Here is an 18164-nt window from a genome sequence, read left to right as displayed (position 1 = left end):
TGGTTTCTTCCAACAAGACAATGCGCCATGCCACAGTGCTCATATTGTGCAGGAGTGGTTTCAAGAACATGAGGGAGACTTTACCTTGCTTAGGTGGCCCCCACAATCACCAGATCTCAATCCAATTGAGCATTTCTGGGACTAAGTTAGAAGAACCATCAGGCAGCTGGTTCCACAACCATCAAATCTCACAGAACTGGACAGTGATGTTCATCAGGCATGGTGTCACATTCCTCATATCACCTTTCAACATCTTGTGGAGTCAATGCCAAGAAGAATCGCCACAGTGTTGAAGGTAAAAGGTGGCCCAACGAAGTACTGATGGGGTGGTCATAATAATCTGGCCACTCAGTGTATAAACCAGTACTGGAATTAACAAGCCATTTGAAAGTTCAGGACTTTACATATCTTATACATCTGATTTCAAATTTTGAGTTATACATGTCTAGATTGCATCTAATGTTTAATCAATTGGACACTTACAAATAATGGGTAAATGATTTGTTGTCATACAGAGTTGAGCTCTGCTTTTCATGCAGTGAGAATAATATTTCATTTTAGCACTTATGCAATTGATTGCAAATTTTGGAATGGTGTAATTTAAATGGATCTAAACAGCCCATTAGCCACATCCATGCTTACCCTCTTGCCAAGCTGTAGCTTTATGCTAAGCTGTTGTGTACTGTGTTACATAATCCCCTGCATTCATTTTTCTACCTATTTAGCTCAGATGCATACAAGGTGACTGCATTGTCTCTTTAACCTCCTTCCCAGTGTAAACACCAAGTATAGAAACACAGATTTTGGGCAGTATTACATTTTTCTAATGGAGTGTTTGGAGAATTGAATGGGCTTAGAAATAATGGGTTTGCCACTGTTTGGTTTTATACCTTTTAGTTATGTTCACTGTCAGCTTAGTATGGTTTTCAAGGTGATAAGAAAGCAAGTGCTCTAACCTTAGCTACTGGAAGGAAATTAAGACAGATTCAGATTTTAGGAGAATAGGTCAGTTGTGAGAGTGTTCAAAGGAACAATTTCTTCAAGATCCTCACTCTTTCTTCTCCCACCAGGCCCCTTATTGGCTCTTTTAAAGAGTGGGTCATGAACTGCCAATGCCTCTCTTCCCCATATCAATCAGGACAGCATGCTATGAATTTAAAATGATATAATTTCGCTTATCTAGAATATGATTCACAGAGTAGCTTTTAGTTGCCTATTGTTTGTTGACAAGTGGAGGGAGGTGCCCAGGGTCTGGGGTGCCTTGATGGCCTCCTCCTATATAAGAAAGAGGTAAACTGGGAAAATTTATAATTGAATGGGGAGATTGGGAAGGTTTAAACTGTTGCAGCAGTTTTTATTAGATACTTGCAAAAGAATGCACTCTGCTACCTTAGGTTAATTTGCATTGAGATTTGCATAAATATACATGTTTTTTATATGGACCCTTTTCTCACATTGGTTTTATTTCTTGTTTATTAATTGTGATATTCTTTTCTCTAAAATGATGTAATTTTTCCTCAATGGCATTCCACATAAGACAAGTTCTTTTGTTTTAAACACACCCAGATTCCAGGGGAGGAAGGGACACATTTCTTTTGTTGAAAGAGTGTAATTTACATAGGGTGGGGTAAGTAGGTTTTTGGCTCCATTTATGCAAGCTGTGGGACAGTTTGTAATTCAGTACACAGTTCCATGAAATTATTCATGTTCCTCGAGAAGTAGAGTAGGAAGAACATGTGGTATATCCAGAGTGATGGGCGAAAGGAAAAGTAGCAGATATTTAGAGAAAATCCAGACACACTAGAAATCCAAAATAATAATGTCTTAGGTAACTCACTTATTCCTAGTCGCCAGTCTCTTCCTTAATCAAACAAGGGCATTAAATTGGGCAATCTCTAACATCCCTTATAGTAGCGGTTCTCAACCTGTGGGTCACGACCCCTTTGGCGGTCGAACGACCCTTTCGCAGGGGTCGCCTAAGACCATCCTGCATATCAGATATTTACATTATGATTCATAACAGTGGCAACGTTACAGTTATGAAGTAGCAACGAAAATAATTTTATGGTTTGGTCACAACATGAGGAATTGTATTTAAAGGGCCAGAAGGTTGAGAACCACTGCCTTATAGCTCTAAAACTTATTCTTACAGACTCCCTGGTCTAATTATATGAAACATATTAAGTACCATGTAGCACATTAAATAATATCTCAGTGCCTTGCTGTTCTGTGTCAAGCCTTCCCCGTTAAAGGGCACATGATTAATTTAAGGTTCTCTTTAAAGGCCTCCTTTCCTTGCTCATTTATATTTTCAGTAACTTAAATGTTTATAGAAAATCCCCATTAATATGCCACGTGTAGTGCCAAGGACAGGCATAGTGGTTGGCTCTGTGCACATTTGTGTCTGTAGGAAGAGAGCATAGAGAGCATAGTGGCGATGACTTCATTTGATTTACCACCTTCCACTCTGTGAGAGTCACTCTAGGGCTACCAAACAAGGGCTTGTCCAGCTGCATTTTAACAGAGCCATTTCTTCAGAAATAAGAGGAGAGATTGTGACAATAGACAAAGTACTTAGGGCATTGGTTAGATCTATTTCAAACATGCCAATAGTGTCAAATTTCTACTCTACAAATTTTGGGGGCTATTTTGTTAAAATACATCAGGCATAGGTTCTGTGTTGAGTAGTAGTTGCTCCTCATAGTATACTAGAGGTCCCATTCATGAAGATTCGTGCAAAAATGGGCCTTCCTTCCCCTGGCTGCTGGCACCACCTTTGCTCCAGCCTGGAGCCACCTTTCTGCCTTCCTACACTTCCCAGAGGCCCGGAGCAGCTGGGGCAGTGCAGAACACCGCTGGCCACTCCGCACCTGTGTATGCAAATCAACCCGTCATCTTTGTTAGGTTAATTTGCATACTCACTCCTGATTGGCTGGTGGGCATCACAAAGGTACAGTCAATTTGCATCTTTCTCTTTTATTAGTGTAGATGTGTAAGTTTATAAGTGGACAGATCCCTTTTGCTTATACCAGTGTGGGTGTGCAAACAGAAATATGCAGGTAGACATATGTCACTGAGGCCACCAAGAACATACAGGACAAACTTCATCTCTTCTTTAACTCTCTAGAGTATGAAGTTGAGGCTCATGTTTTAATGTTATCATGATACTATGATTAATTTAATAGTATGTAGTGGGTGGTCCTTTCTCCACATTATAAGAGTGACTGACTTCTTTATAGCTCTTATCTCATGATGAGAAAATACTTATTTCATTTAAGTGACTGACCAAGGGCTGTGATGGTTGATAAGGATCTGAGTTGAGGTAGAATTGGCTTTGGTTGATAAGGCTGAAGTGTAATTCTAGAAGGGAAAATAGAATTCTCTCAACCTTATTTCGTGGCCCCCACTCTTTAAAGGGAAACTGTATTGTTGCTCATTTCTTCTCATTAATGAGGTGCTTTTGGTAGCTTTAAACAAACCCTGATAGGAAGCTGGCCACTCTAAGTGAGGCTGTTGGGTAGGGTAGGAAGACAAATGGAAGTCTATGTGTGGTGTGTTGAAATTATACATCAAAGCAACAAATCCTATAAAATAAAAGCCTAATATGCTAAGTGTATGGTCATCTGGTTAGCTGTTCAAACAATCAAAGAGTAATATGCTAATGATATGCTAAGGCCACTCAACCGCTTCCTTTGATGTGTACTGACCAGGGTGCAGATAGTCAACTGGTTGGCCAGTTGCTATGACATGTACTGACCACTAGGGGGAAGATGCTCCGACCAGTAGGTGAGCTTGCTGCTTGGGTCCAGCCAATTGGGACTGAGCAAGATGGGCTGGACACTCCCTGGAGCCCTCCCACGGTCGTTCCCCTGCTGGCCAACCTTGCATCCCTCCCTGGCCCTGATTGTGCACTGGTGGGGTCCCTCTGCCTGGCCTACACCCTCTCGCAATCCAGGACTTCTCGGGGGATGTTGGAGAGTGGGTTTCAGCCCCATCCCACAGGCCAGGCCGAGGGACCCACTGGTGCATGAGTTCATGCACCATGCATCTAGTGATTAAATAAAATACTAGGTGTACCAGTTAATAATGCAGATTTTTTCCAACAGATCAAGTTACACATATGTTGATATATATGCAATTTGATATGTATGTTATTTTGTTGTATTGACAGCAAGCTTCAAAACTTCATATGTCAAATTTGCTGAAGGTGTTAACATCATATTTTTACACTTAAAAATGTCGAATTTCATGACAAAAAAAAGAGCATTTGTGGGAAGTTTTAATTTATTACTTTATTTTGAAGAAAAGTGCTGCTGAATACTTTGGAAAGCTTATGGTGAACATGCTCCATGTCAAGATACTTTTGAACGCTGATTTAAATGCTTTAAAAGTGATGATTTCGATGTGAAAGACAAAGAACGTCCAGATCAACTGAAAAAGTTTGAAGACTAACAATTACAAGCATTATTGGATGAAGATGCATGTCAAACTCAAAAACAATTTGCAGGAAGATTAAATCTTGCTCAGCAAACAATTTCCGATCATTTACAAGCAATGGGAAAGATTTTAAAGGAAGGAAAATAGGTGCCACATCAACTGAACGAAAGACAAATGAAAAACGGAAAAGTCATCAGTAAAATGTTGCTGCAATGGCATGAAAGAAAGTCATTTTTGCATTGAATTGTGACTGGCAATGAAAAGTGGATTTATTTTGAGAATCCCAAACACACAAAATCATGAGTTGATCTAGGTCAACCGTCAACATTGACTGCAAGGCCAAATCACTTCGGAAAGAAAACAATGCTCTGCGTTTGGTGGGATCAGGAAGACAATGCTCTGCGTCTGATGGTGTAGTATGAGCTTCTAAAACCAGGTAAAACTGTTAATACTGATTGCTACTGACAACAAATAATCAATTTGAACCATGCTTTGATCATGAAATGACCAGAATGTTCTAGAAGACACGGCAATGTAATTTTGCTTCATGATAATGCATCATCACACACTTCAAAACCAGTTAAAGACACGTTAAAAGACGAACAAAAAAGTGGAAAATTTGGTCTCTGAATGGTTTGTCTCAAAACAAGAAAAGTTCTATCGGTACGATATCTAAAGATGGAGGAAATGTGTAGGTAGTGATGGACATTATTTTGAATAAAGCACTTTTGATGTTTTTCTTGAAATTATCATGTTTTCTTTGATTACAACATCTGCATTATTACCTGGTACACCTAGTACACTTCCATCCTCTTACCTTGAAAAATGTACCTTTGAAACTACCTTCATAAGCCAGGTTCACATTTTAGAAGTTTTGGATTCCTCGGAGTTCTGTACTGAGAAATGCTAGCACAGGGAGAACCAGCCCTTCTGGTCCTCAGCCTGTGTCCTGTCCCCATTTCTTCCCACCTTTGGCTCCATCCTATATCACAATAGGTCTGGTATTAATGTACATGGATGCCCCAGCTTATGTGGCCAAACTCTGTGAAAGCCTTATAAATAGTCCCCCATGGCTGCCCTCAGAGCTTGAGGTATCCACATTGACAACAAGATTTTCCATCAGACAATAGATCCAGGGGAGAGGCCTACACAAGCCCAGGAAACAGACTCGGGGCTTTGGAGTAGGGAATTACAGGATCCCAGTGTCTGGAATATGGTCTTGAAGGAGAGTATGGCTCCAGTGGAATTCCATCTTGACCTTGTGGACTCCTAGTCCTATGGGGAGAGATGGTCTGACAGGGCCATTTAAAACAGGAGACCCCTAGAGCAGAGGTCTCTTGGAGTCTAAGGGCTATATTACTGTCTTGTCATAGCATATTACCAAATTTCATTCTGTTCCCTTTTCCTCATGTGCTTAATCACCTTCTCAAGTACAACCTCCTATTTAACAACCCAGTCATGTTCCACTGGGCTGAGGACTCTACCATGAAAACTAATGTTAAGTGGGTTATTGATGGATCCGAATCAGAGCCAAATCTTTCAGGCTATTTGATTTTTAGTTTTTGGTCAATAAAAGTTACCTAGAGCTAAAAAACCCTTTGTCAGAACTGTTAATTATACATTCTAAACCAGCTCGTGTCTCCAAGCATTTAAAAGCTACCACTAAAACAAAAGTGATGTAAACCTTACTTTATTATTTTGCATGGAAATTTCCCTTTAGTTTTTTTCTGAGAGAATTTGAAGGAAAGGCAGCCAGCTATCCTGCACTGGTGTGCTGGTTTCCACCCTTGAATATAGAACTTCTCTCCTCTCCTGGTTTTTCTGGTACTTAGATATAAGTCTTCTGGGAAGAGTTGGAGGGAAGCATAGTATTGGGGTCAGCCATAGAGGGGGTGTTCTCTTCGGTATTTTTAGAAATCTATCCGACTCATTCCAGTCAATATTTGATTGACTGCTTTCCTCCTTTCCTTCCTGCAGCTCGAGAGGAGAATGTGGCCACTTTCCGAGGCTCAGAGTACCTGTGCTACGACCTGTCTCAGAACCCGATCCAGAGCAGCAGTGATGAAATCACCCTCTCCTTTAAGACCTGGCAGCGGAACGGGCTCATCCTGCACACGGGAAAGTCAGCTGATTATGTCAACCTGGCTCTGAAGGATGGCGCGGTCTCCTTGGTCATTAACCTGGGGTCCGGGGCCTTCGAGGCCATCGTGGAGCCAGTGAATGGAAAATTCAATGACAACGCCTGGCATGATGTCAAAGTGACACGCAACCTCCGGCAGGTAATGCTGAGGGGAGAGAGTGCCTGGAGGCTCCTCTTAGGTAGTCAGGGAGGAAGTGTGTGAAGCAGGTGATAGATGAAGTGGAGAGGGGTATAGAGATAGGTTTGCATCTATCAAAGTCTAACTTTCTCCCAGTTTTTGCAATTTCACAAGGACAATTATTAAAATGTGCTTCTTCCCGTACTTCAATTCTCCATTTGTGCCTGTTATTTAAGAAAAAATTCAATTGTGTAGATAATAAAACTTATAAGTACTTTCATTCCTTTTTTTTCTGCATTCCTTTTAATCATTTTCTTAATTACACATTTGAATCTCATTATATTACTGTTAAATTCAATTAGAAACAGCGTTGTTTTTGCAGTGTGGTAGGTTTTCCTCATTCTTTGAATCTATGTTTTTCTTTTTAATTAAGTTAGTCATTGCCATGCTGCCGTACTTTTAATTCCCTCTAGAAAAAGTCTTCCTTTTTCTCTTCCTTTTCATTTACCACCCTTCACCCAATTTGATTTTTGCAGTCGTGATGTTAACCTCTAGCCTTGGAATGAATTAGCTGGAACCTTTCTGAATTCCTCTGTTTCTCTGTTCCTTGGTGCGATGGTCCTACTTTATTGCCCATGTCTCTACCTCCAAGACTCTTCAATTGATTTGGAGGCCTGGAAGGTGGAAGGACCCAAATAAAAAAGTCAACTTTGGAGCAGCCTTTCCTGGTTCTCTCCGTGCTTGGGAAGTCCCATCGCTTGCCGATGCTAAGCAGGCAACTCCGTCAGGTGACGACACTCTCTGAGAGCCTCAGCCCAGTGAAATCGGTTCAATTTCATAACCAATAACAACCATGATAACACCTAACCAGCCCACTTCAGTCAGTTCAAAAAAGCTTTTCCTGTAAAAGTGGATATCTGTGCTGAGACTGTCTTTTCCAGGTTGTTATTTTCACTTGGTTTTTCTTCTAGTGAAGTTGTCATTCAACCCAGTTGGACAGCATCCATCCTCTCTTAATCAGAAAACATTATGCAAATTTCTGGAAAGTGCTTATCAAATTTTCTTCTGCGGTATGATTGATGTTATGCCTTCTAATGTAAACATGAAAGCAGAAGACCTGACAGGTGTTTGCATATGTTTTTTGTTTGATAAAAGTGTAACTTCTTAATAATGCTAAATAAACGGAGAAGGCTCACACACATTGGAAACCCAAAATATACGAAACACCAATTTCCATATTGAAGTATGTCAAGAAAGCCACCTGGTTGGGAGATTCTACTCTCTCTGTGGTGAAATTGCCAAAAAAACCCCACAAGGCTTAGATTCCCCAGTCATCTTAATGCACATGGATTGAACATTTTTTTTAATCCTCACCTGAGGATATATTTATTGATTTTAGAGCAGTGGTTTTCAACCTTCCTAATGCTGTGACCCTTTAATACAGTTCCTCATGTTGTGGTGACCCCCAACCATAAAATTATTTTCATTGCTACTTCATAACTGTAATTTTGCTACTGTTATGAATTGTGATGTAAATATCTGATATGCAGGATGTTTTTCATTGTTACAAATTGAACATAATTAAAGCATAGTGATTAATCACAAAAACAATATGTAATTATATATGCATTTTCCCATGGTCTTAGGCAACCCCTGTGAAAGGGTCATTTGACCCCCAAAGGGGTCTTGACCCACAGGTTGAGAACCACTGTTTTAGAGAGATGAAGGTAGAAAGAGAGAGAAATCATTGTGTGAGAGAAACATCAATCAGTTGCCTCCCTTACGCACCCTGACTGGGGATGAAACCCATAACCTAGGTATGTGCCATTACCAGGAATTGAACCAGCAACCTTTTGGTGCATGGGATGGCACTCCAACCAACTAAGCCTCTTGGCCAGAGCTGGATTAAACATTTTTGAATTACTGTTCTATGTTTGTTTTTTTTCTCTAAGGCCAAAGAATCCTATTGCTGATGTTTTTCTTTGTCATCCCCATCTATACTTACTCAAAAGAGACCTCAACTGTCAAGAGAGCCCAAGACAAATGTCCATTTGCTAATGTATAAGGGCTTGACATATTTGAGTTGCAGACTCTAGACCAGTGGTCGGCAAACTGCGGCTCGTGAGCCACATGCAGCTCTTTGGCCCCTTGAGTGTGGCTCTTCCACAAAATACCGACTTCTGCGCATGGGCCATGAAGTTTCAATCGCACTGTACGTGCGCACCAGCACATGGTATTTTGTGGTATTTTGTGGAAGAGCCACACTCAAGGGGCCAAAGAGCCACATGTGGCTCGCGAGCCACAGTTTGCAGACCATGGCTCTAGACCAAGTGAAATATGACCTTCTGCCAGTTTTGACTTGGGGGGGGGTCACTGTAACACCCTTGAGACATTTATCAGTGGAGGGAAAACTTTTCATGTAGTGGGGAGCATATTTGGGTTGTGGTTCTACCAACCAATCTATTTCTCTAACTCTCTCCTACCCCCCAGAATACCTTGCCATTCTAGCAATGATTCCAATTAGCCAGAGAAAGACTCACTTTTATTTATACTAAAAACACTTCCAAAAGAGAATTGGGCCCCGATTCAGTCCTTTATACTGAAAGGGGGATAAACCAAACTGTAATTCAGATATTGGTTTTTCTGTTTAATCAGCAAGCAGAGGGTTTCTTTTCCAAGTTCTAAGATCCAACTCCACTCTGTGCCCTTGGACAAGCCATTTAACCTTTCCACACCACCGTTTCTGTTTGTGAAATGGTGATTACAATCCTCCCCAGTCATGTGTGGAGGCTCAATATGCAAAGTACCATATGTTCCAGAAGGATTATGAGCTCATCTGTGGTCTGGGTGCTAGACTCGCTGTGACATGCACACGATTTACAAGCCGAGTGCTCTGTCACGAAGGTGACTGTGTATGTCACCAAGCATGCAGCTAAGCAGAGCTCTCAGTTTTAGAGGAGGCTACAGAGGCCCTAGAGCTTTGGGGGATTTTGGCAAAGGGAGTATGAACCTCATAGAGAAAGTGCACCAATGATTGGACCTCACTGACTTTTTTTGCATCCAGATGCAATTTATTGAAAGAGGGAAATCTCAGAGGAGTGGAGTTGATTTTGTAAATGCAATCCTTTCAGCACTGAATCATATAATAGTAGTATTTTTCCTACTAAAAATACATTTAAAACATATTTTTGAGTTATTTGGGATACATTTGTAGGGGTGGGAAGCCCCTTTCTATTTCAATGAAACTGTAAAATTGCTTCATAAATATTTAATAACAAGCTTATGGCAGTTTCATCTACTTTTTGGTAAGATTGAATGTCTTCTGTGGCCAATATTTATTTGAGGAAAGCTTACTTAGAGCTCATTACCAAATGGAGCAGAACTTTCCTTATTTCTTCCTTCATGGTCATCTCCTCATGGCTCTGCCTTTGAGCCAAGTCAGGGCCATGGCCAGGTACTTTATTGGGGGTTCTGATTAAAGGAAGGAGAGGGGAAAACCCATTCTAAACCATAACTGGGATTAAGGACCATGGTAGTCAGGTATTTCTGTGCAATTTTTTGGTTTTGCTTTGTGTTTTGGGTTCACGACCTTGTCTGAGTCCACGGTCATGGCTATCACATGAATTGACTTACCTCTATATGCCACTCTTGCCAAACCACAAACACAAAACTGGGGTTACCAGTCTTCCAGCCTTCCAGACTCCCAGCTCTGGGTGTGTTGGCAATTTATCATTTGAAAACAGAAAAGGGGAGACTAATCACAGGGCCTCTGTTCTCCTGTTTAACCTAGTCCTCTTTGCTATCCACACAAGAAATTGCTTAAAATGCTTAAAAAAGTGAAAAGCATTCTTAAAGAGGAATGGGGAATGATTCCAACAGGAAGCATTCTGGAAAAGTAAGCAAACAAACAAAAAACTTCATTGGGGAATAGAGAAGACTCCAACTATTTTGATGAATTCTAACCACACAGTTATTCTAAACTGAGAGGAAAAGAAAGAGGAGAATGTTCCCCTCCTACTGCACAAATCTATACAAAATCAGCTGGTTCACAGATCTTTACATTACCTACAGAATCCTAGAGTAAGGTACATAAAGTAGCTCTCCTATGCTAGATATGACTGGTAAACATTTTAAATTCTTTTCGTTCTAAGAGAAAGTCATGATTGTCTATGCATGTAGTCAGGGTCAAATGTGAAAATAAAATCCCCAACTTATTGTTATTTCTGCTCTATCTATCTACATGTGGAATGATAAACTTTGGTGTCTTTGGGGACAGGAGGAATGTGTATTGCTAGAGGGTGGGAAGGAAAAGGGGGTGGTGATCTTTCAGAAGAGCCCTTGGAAAGTAAGTATGATGCTAAATCTAACTGCGGTTAGGTCTGATCTGAGGCATTTGGAAGAAGTGGGGAGTTAAACATGACTGCAACTCCTTTCCTGGCTATGCCCGGGGTGCCAGGTTTTCCACAGAGTCCTGGTCTCATTGTCTTCCCCACTCTCTTTTTCTGTGTTGGGTGCCTTTTTTTTGAAAAACTAACACAAGATCATTCATGCAATGTGTCATTTTACTAACCGACTAATGTACTAACACCCTAACGACTCATCTTTGTTTTTTAGTTTTTTTAATTAACAGTCGTTCTGTTCACAATTTTTAATTTCCTCTCTTCCCCCTTTTCCGCAAAGCACTCAGGCATCGGACACGCTATGGTAAACAAACTACATTGTCTGGTAGATATCATTCTTATTGTCTCTTTTTTTGGGTTTGCCGTGTGTTGCCCTCTTTTCCTCCCCCAACCCCTCTTTAATCCTCTTTAGACTTGTTTCTTCTCTTTTAAAATTTTTGTTGAATTAAATGCAAGTTTTTCATTTCTCTTAAAAAAATAAATAAAGGAAGAGGATGTACCTGTCCTGCAAATGATACTTGGAAGAGTTTGGTTGGAACGGTTTCTCCAGTTAGTAATTTTTTCCCCCCAAAAAAAATTTTGTAAGGAAAGTTTCTCCATTTAGCTAAATTTGTTTTGTTTTCTTATTTTACAACTTTGAAGCCACAGACTAGGGACAACAAGATTTATGTTAAGGACTTTCCTAATCTCTGTGTCTTGCTATCCCTCACTCTTTCTCCTTTCTTTTACTATCCCCATTCCTTAACCCCTGCTTTCTCTCCCTAGTGTGTGGCCACGGCTGCCACGAGTGATCTGGGGAGGAAATTGCTCTGCTTCCTGTGTTCTTCTTTTCCCTTCTTTCACCTTACTCCCCACCATGGCCCAAGGGAACTCCACCAATTATGTTCTCTGTCCACACTCTGCATGGCATGCTTCTGTCTCGTGAGCTTCCCCATTGGCATCAGAATTTGTCCCATCATTTTCCTCCTCATTACTAACAACCTATCAAATTATCCACCAAGTACACTTTCTTCTCTGTCTCTCCTTTTTTTTGTCTCCACTTTTTTATTTTACTCTCATCCTTCATATATTTGGGGGTTGGGTTTGGACTTTTTCTTTTCTTTTTTTTTTTTAGGAGGGAGGTGGTAGGCAGGGGAAAGATGACCCTTTAGTTTTGAGTGTTTTGTTTTTTTTTCACATCCATCTTGTGTTTCCGTTGGTGCAGTGCATGTGATGGTGAAGTGGATTCTGATTCTTTCCTTTAGTTCTCCTCACCCTTTCCCTCTTCCATCCCCTTTTTCTTCTGCCTTCTCTCTTGGCTCCAGATAATTTTTGCATGGGTGTGTCAGTGTATGGCGTGTGCACGCTCTGAGGTCCTGTCTCTTCTCTCTGCCCTCTGCTCCTTTCATGGATGTTGGGTGTATGGGTGCTCTTTCTTCTCTATGGGCATTATCATTATTGTTTTGGTTATTATGCATCATCATTCATGTATTTTTGTTAGAGTTGCTTCTTTGGTTGGGTCATTTCTTCTCTTGGTGGTGGTGATGGCAGCGAAGGGAGGGCAGGGGTTGGCATCCTGGGGATGTCCATGGCATGTACTAGTATCATCCATGACACATCACCATCGAGACCTTTCTTCTTCCCTCCCAGGATGCATGTTTGTCAGCGTGGTGTGAGTTCAAAAAGAAACAAATAAAAGAGAAAAGAAAAAGAAAAGAAAAAAGGAAAATAATCATCACTAACCAAAGACCAACCCCCTAACAAACCCATCGTCAAATGTCTCCTTTGCTGTTTTTCACTACCACCATAATTAACAATCATTAAAAATTAAATCATCTCATTTTAACAATGAACTGAGACAAGTGGTGTCGTCTGAGGACAGTTCCATTTTCTAGCCTGACTGAATAAAGAGTGCAATGAGTAGAGCAAATTGCTCAGCTTGGCAGTTCCGACACACTCTCCTAGGAGTCTGCAGGGGAATGCTGCAGGCGTGGGCCACAGGGAAGGCAGACCAGAAAATGGAACTTGGCTGCACTTCCCAAAATAAAACCAAATTAGAAAGAATACCTCACCAAAATCTTAATGAAAGTGAAGCCACAGGTGGGGGAAGCCATCGGATTTTGATAGGACTATAAGGTCATTGTTGGGATTTTGTTTTTGCCCCTATGTCCCTCCACCAGGTGACAATCTCTGTGGATGGCATCCTTACCACGACAGGCTACACTCAAGAGGACTACACCATGCTGGGCTCGGATGACTTCTTCTATGTGGGAGGAAGCCCAAGTACCGCTGACTTGCCAGGCTCACCCGTCAGCAACAACTTCATGGGCTGCCTTAAAGAGGTAAAGTTCAAACACTCCTTTTAATGCACTGACTGTTCAGTTACTGGCTCTGTAGATGGTAGAAGAAGAGACCTTGGACTTGAAGCAGAGCCCTTGGTTTTGATCAGAGCTTAAGTTGTTTGCATGACCTTGGGTTTACCACTAAAATGCTCTGTTTTGTTTTGACATTTAACTAATGGAGGACCTTATTTTTCAGGTAGCTGTGCTTTATAAATAAAATAAAATAACACAGGTGAAAGGAATTTGAAATCATTAGGAACTAGTTTACTAATGAAATCATTAGTAAAGTTTGATTTTGTACTTTTGACGTGGCACATAGGGAAAGCGCTAAGAGTGGCCAATTTGTGGTTGTGTGTCTTGTCTAAAACATTTGTATTATTTTACCTTGTCCAAACTTGGTGTTCCCAAGAGTCTCATTATTTGAGATGAAAGAAAATTCACAGAATGTAACATTAAGGCCCAGACAGCTTGCTTTTTCTTTTTCCCCCCCTCTTTCCCTGGGAGCTAGCAGCTGTGAGAAAGCAGTGGACGTTGCCATTACTCATTTATGCTATTGTAGCTTATGTGTTGAGACCTCTGTCTGAGAGCAAAGGAACAACAGTCAAATGTATGTTCAATCACTAAGGTCAATTGTTGAGGTAAAAAAGAATCAGACTTGATTTGGTAGAATTCTTCCAGAACACTGTGTCCTCAGAGCAGTCTACTGTACATTTTTGTTTAATCTAAGCTAAGCTTTATTGCCTAAGATATCTATATCATTTCCCTGGGGAAAGTTTTTGCAAAGCTAACAGTGTGCTTTCTTATAGATGAAGATTGCTATGACAGGTTATGACCCTCCTCTCAGGACACAGGTTTTATGCGTGTTATGGCTATTTGATATTTGTTGAATATCAGTCATACATGAGATGGCATTGCTCATGTACTCATCCACACCACTCAACTCTGAGCCAGGTACTGACAGCAGTTGTGCCTGTCATGCCTTATATAAAATAGGCACATAACAAGTATTTATTGAATTGATAAATTTATCAGATACTCATTTGGTGCCTTTTTTTGTGCTGTAACTAGTCTTTTTACAAGCCACAGTCTCTGTACTCAAAGCCTTTATAATGTATGAAGGGAGATGGGATTGGTAAGTTAACAGTTATAGTTCAAAACACTGTGTGTTCAGCGCCACCTACTAAATGTTTTAACTGAGTAGAGGAAACAGATATGTTTTAGGTAGGAATCAGTTTTAGAGAAAAATTGATGTTTGAGCTGGGCATTGCTGCAATAAATGATGTTTGGCTTGAGAGGAAGGGGTAGGAAGGAGAAACTGGACAAAGGAGGAAAACATCCAATTATAGCTCTGTATTGTTCTTGGTCTGAAGGACAAATTACAGAAGGGAACCCAAAGCGTGTTTCCTCTTTCTGTTGTATGTTACCTAGACTTCTGTTAACTGCAGGGACTCTACTGGTCATTCCTGATGGATTGTAGTAGACAGAATACTCCTTCCATGAGATTTACTCCCATTTGTATTGAATGAAGGTATAAACTACTCAGTGTCTAATGAACTTGGAAAGGCTCTTAAACACTGTTAATCACACTATATTGGAATTGCACTCTCATCAGAAATAGATAGGAACATTCTGTTACCACATATGTGGCTCAGGAATGAATGAGGCATTGATTGCAGTGGAGAACTCATCCATTTTTGTAGGGAAACAGCCCTGAGCAGGAATTTCTCCTGGACAGCATCTAGGGGTGGTCTCTAACACCAGTCTTTTTCTGATTGTATTGAAACGGCTCTCAAGCACATATTTTGAGACAAAGGAGAAATTTCCCAAATTTTTCCATCAGAAAGGGTCCAACATTTTGAAACAACACTCATAAGAACTTGAAAGTTTCTTTAATGATTTTATGCATGCAGAATCTAAGGAAAACAAAATCTCCCTTCTCTCTCTCACTGCCTAAGTCAAGAGCAGACAGCTTTAAAAGTCACTTCAAAGTTTAAAAATTAAAGGCAGCTCTGAAAAAGTGTCATTAACAGTAATTAGCAATCAAAGTATACACATACCTTAGCTAGCAATATAATTCTACACTTAAATCCAGATCAAGTCAGAAAAAGTCCAAAACATTAGGGGAAATGGTAGGCACAAGAGAACTTTATTAATTTTTGTTCCATCTCTCTGTTACATGTTAAGTATGCTAGCCTTTCTAAGGGACTTGAGAGGCTTTCTTATTTACCTCAGAGTTTTAAACAGATACCTTTGAGTATACTGTTGTCCTGGAACATTCTTTCTCTCCATTTAATCATTACACTTCACTTTTCTGTGGGCAGGTCTGGTAAATTCTTCTCTTGTTCTTGATACTTCTCTTTGACAACTTAGTAACAGCCAAAGCTTCCAGCTACCCTAGGACTTTGCTCCTTGATAAATCCCACTTACCCACATTAGCCATCTGCCTTTAGAATAGTTTCCAATTACTTCACAATTTTTTCTTCTCTCCCCTATCCCTGTCTTCCTTTTTACTAGTATGTCTTCTCTTGCCATTTGTGGCTCTGAGTTGCCTTAGACTGAGGTAGATGCTTTTGTATGTCATTTTCTTCAAAATAGGGACATTGTAAAGGGACTTTGGGATTTTTGATACAAATCATGGTTCATGGTTACTTTGCGTGCGGTACAAAATAGGTTTTATCTTTGGAACTGCAGTGTCTTCCCATCTGAATGTTTCATTCTGGTTACACTGTGACTGCACCTGTGTGAACACCACCTCTGTTGATACCACTGTCGAAACCACAATAGAGAAGGTCCAAGTTATCATCAAACTGTTCTGGTTCTCCACACAGCCTGTCTATCAATATAAGACTTGTATCCAGTTAAATGTCACAAAATCAGTATGTCATTCCTCTTCATGTTTTCACAGGTCTGTTTTATTTTTGTTCTTGTTGTGTTCCCAGCTCCTTGTGGGCTCTCAATAAATACAGGGGTGGGAAAAAGTAGGTTAATAATAATAATAACAATAATTCATAAATAATAAAAGAATAAACTCATGTACTCACAGCTGTAAACCTACATTAACTGACTGAAAAGAGGCATTCTCTGGTGCAGTGGGGCTGCTGAGTAGAAGGACATAACATATCTTGGGGTTCAGGAAACTCTGTGGAGGAAACAATGCCCAAGGGGAGGCTTAAAGATGAGCAGAAGTGAACAGGGAAGAATAGAGGGAGTGGTGGCTCAGGATGAATGGGCAGCATGAGCAAAGGTCTGAAAACAGGACCCATCATGGTGTCTGGGTGAGAAACATACAGCTTGCTAATTTCAGGGCACAGAGTATAAGATTAGGAGTTCTAAAAATGCAGCTATTAAGTAAGAATGGGCCAGGTCATAGAGAGCTTGATGTTATGCTATACTCTCAAGCTTTATTTTCTAGGCAATGGGGAGCCATTGGGAATCTTAGTAGAATGACAACTTCAGATAGGCATCTTGCCCATGAGGCTGTAATTCCTTGACGACTGATGCTCATCCATCTGTTCCTTTCTCCTGATGTATGTTTTTGTCCTATGAGGTTGAAGAGCAGGGTTGAAAGGGTGGTCCATTGGCTTTAGTATTGAGGAGGGAAAGTGACTCTGAATCTTAAAATGTCTATAGAAAAGTGCTTCCTTCTGATGCTCATTTCAGTTTCCAAGGACCTTCCCTGTCAAGACATACAGTTCTTCTTTCCTCTGTCCTTGGTATTATTGAGCTATTGTTGGATAAAGCACAGTGCAGTGAAGGAAAGCTGAGTCAAGACCAAGTTGCAGGAATTTCCAGCTCCAGGGAGCTGACTCAAGCCCATCACAGTATCCTCCTATGTTGGAATTTTCTGTGTTGTTTGATTTGGGTCTTCCTACACCATCCCCCTTTCATCTCAATATGTTACTTCTCCCCTGATATGTTGGTTCTTCATTTTCCTATAGAGAAGCTCATGAGCCGCTGAGACCTCTGGGACAGACATGTCTGTTTCACCTCTCTTTTCTCAGAGCATCTCTGATGGAGAGGAAGGAAAAACACAGGAACTGGAGAGTGGAACACATATTTAAAGGAAAAAGGATTGGGTAGAACATCATTGTGACCATTACATTCCACATCCCTTTGTGATTATTAGCCATTTAAACGCAAACGGAATTTTATAGCCAGAGATAGTCTCTGAACAGATGATTAATGGCTTAATCTGTAATAACTTTACATTTTATAGAACCCTGTTAGGAGTCCACATCTGGTGAGCCAAGCTATTTAAGGCTGTGTTAATTCTGTTAATTGCTATACTTTTGTTGGAATTGTTGGCACCTGCGGGCTTTGGGATAATGTGGCTTTTTGTTGCTTTTTTATTTTTTAATATACTCAGTTTATTTTACCCTCACTGTCTTTTTCTGATCTCTTTTATGCTATCAGTTCATTTATTTTTATTTATTTTTTTTGAGTGCGTGTGTTCTCCTCTTGCTTCTTCACTTTTTTGCTTCTGATACTTTTTCCCTCCCTACTCTTATTTTCCCAACCTCTTTGTTTCCCAAACATTTGTTTTGGTGTCCTTCCTGATTTCTCAGGTGGTGGAAAATATCTCTTTTTATAATCAGGTAAATTTAGGTATGGCATTGGTCCTAAAGATTTCCTTTTTCCCATTATTGAGACTACTGTGGGGCCCCACGGCGAGCAAAATTCAAGTAAGCATTTCAGAGTCAGCATGAAATATAAAAGACATTTGGCTTAAGAAGCACAAGTCTAGGGTT

General features: G+C 40.4%; 1 protein-coding gene across 28 annotated transcripts in view; it reads left to right on the top strand.

Annotated features, from left to right (window-relative positions):
- Positions 1–18164, top strand: part of NRXN3 (neurexin 3) — a 1562383-nt gene that overhangs the window by 426279 nt on the left and 1117940 nt on the right. For 21 of the 28 annotated variants that reach the window (XR_001360906.1, XR_001360907.1, XR_001360904.1 and 18 more), the window contains 3 exons: positions 6415–6716; positions 11376–11399; positions 13255–13416. Coding sequence is in view for 23 of the 28 variants with exons in the window: in XM_014534703.1 (XP_014390189.1) it covers positions 6415–6716; positions 11376–11399; positions 13255–13416 (488 nt within the window). In the remaining 5 variants the exon portion in view is untranslated. The remainder of the gene's footprint in view (positions 1–6414; positions 6717–11375; positions 11400–13254; positions 13417–18164) is intronic. The other 7 variants (XR_001360908.1, XM_014534708.1, XM_014534704.1 and 4 more) reach the window with 1 other exon arrangement.

Source organism: Myotis brandtii, unplaced genomic scaffold, assembly GCF_000412655.1.
Source record: "Myotis brandtii unplaced genomic scaffold, ASM41265v1 scaffold132, whole genome shotgun sequence".
In the NCBI taxonomy this organism is placed as follows: Eukaryota; Metazoa; Chordata; class Mammalia; order Chiroptera; family Vespertilionidae; genus Myotis; species Myotis brandtii.
Note: the sequence above shows the minus strand (reverse complement) of the source record. Positions and strands in the feature narration are given on the sequence as shown.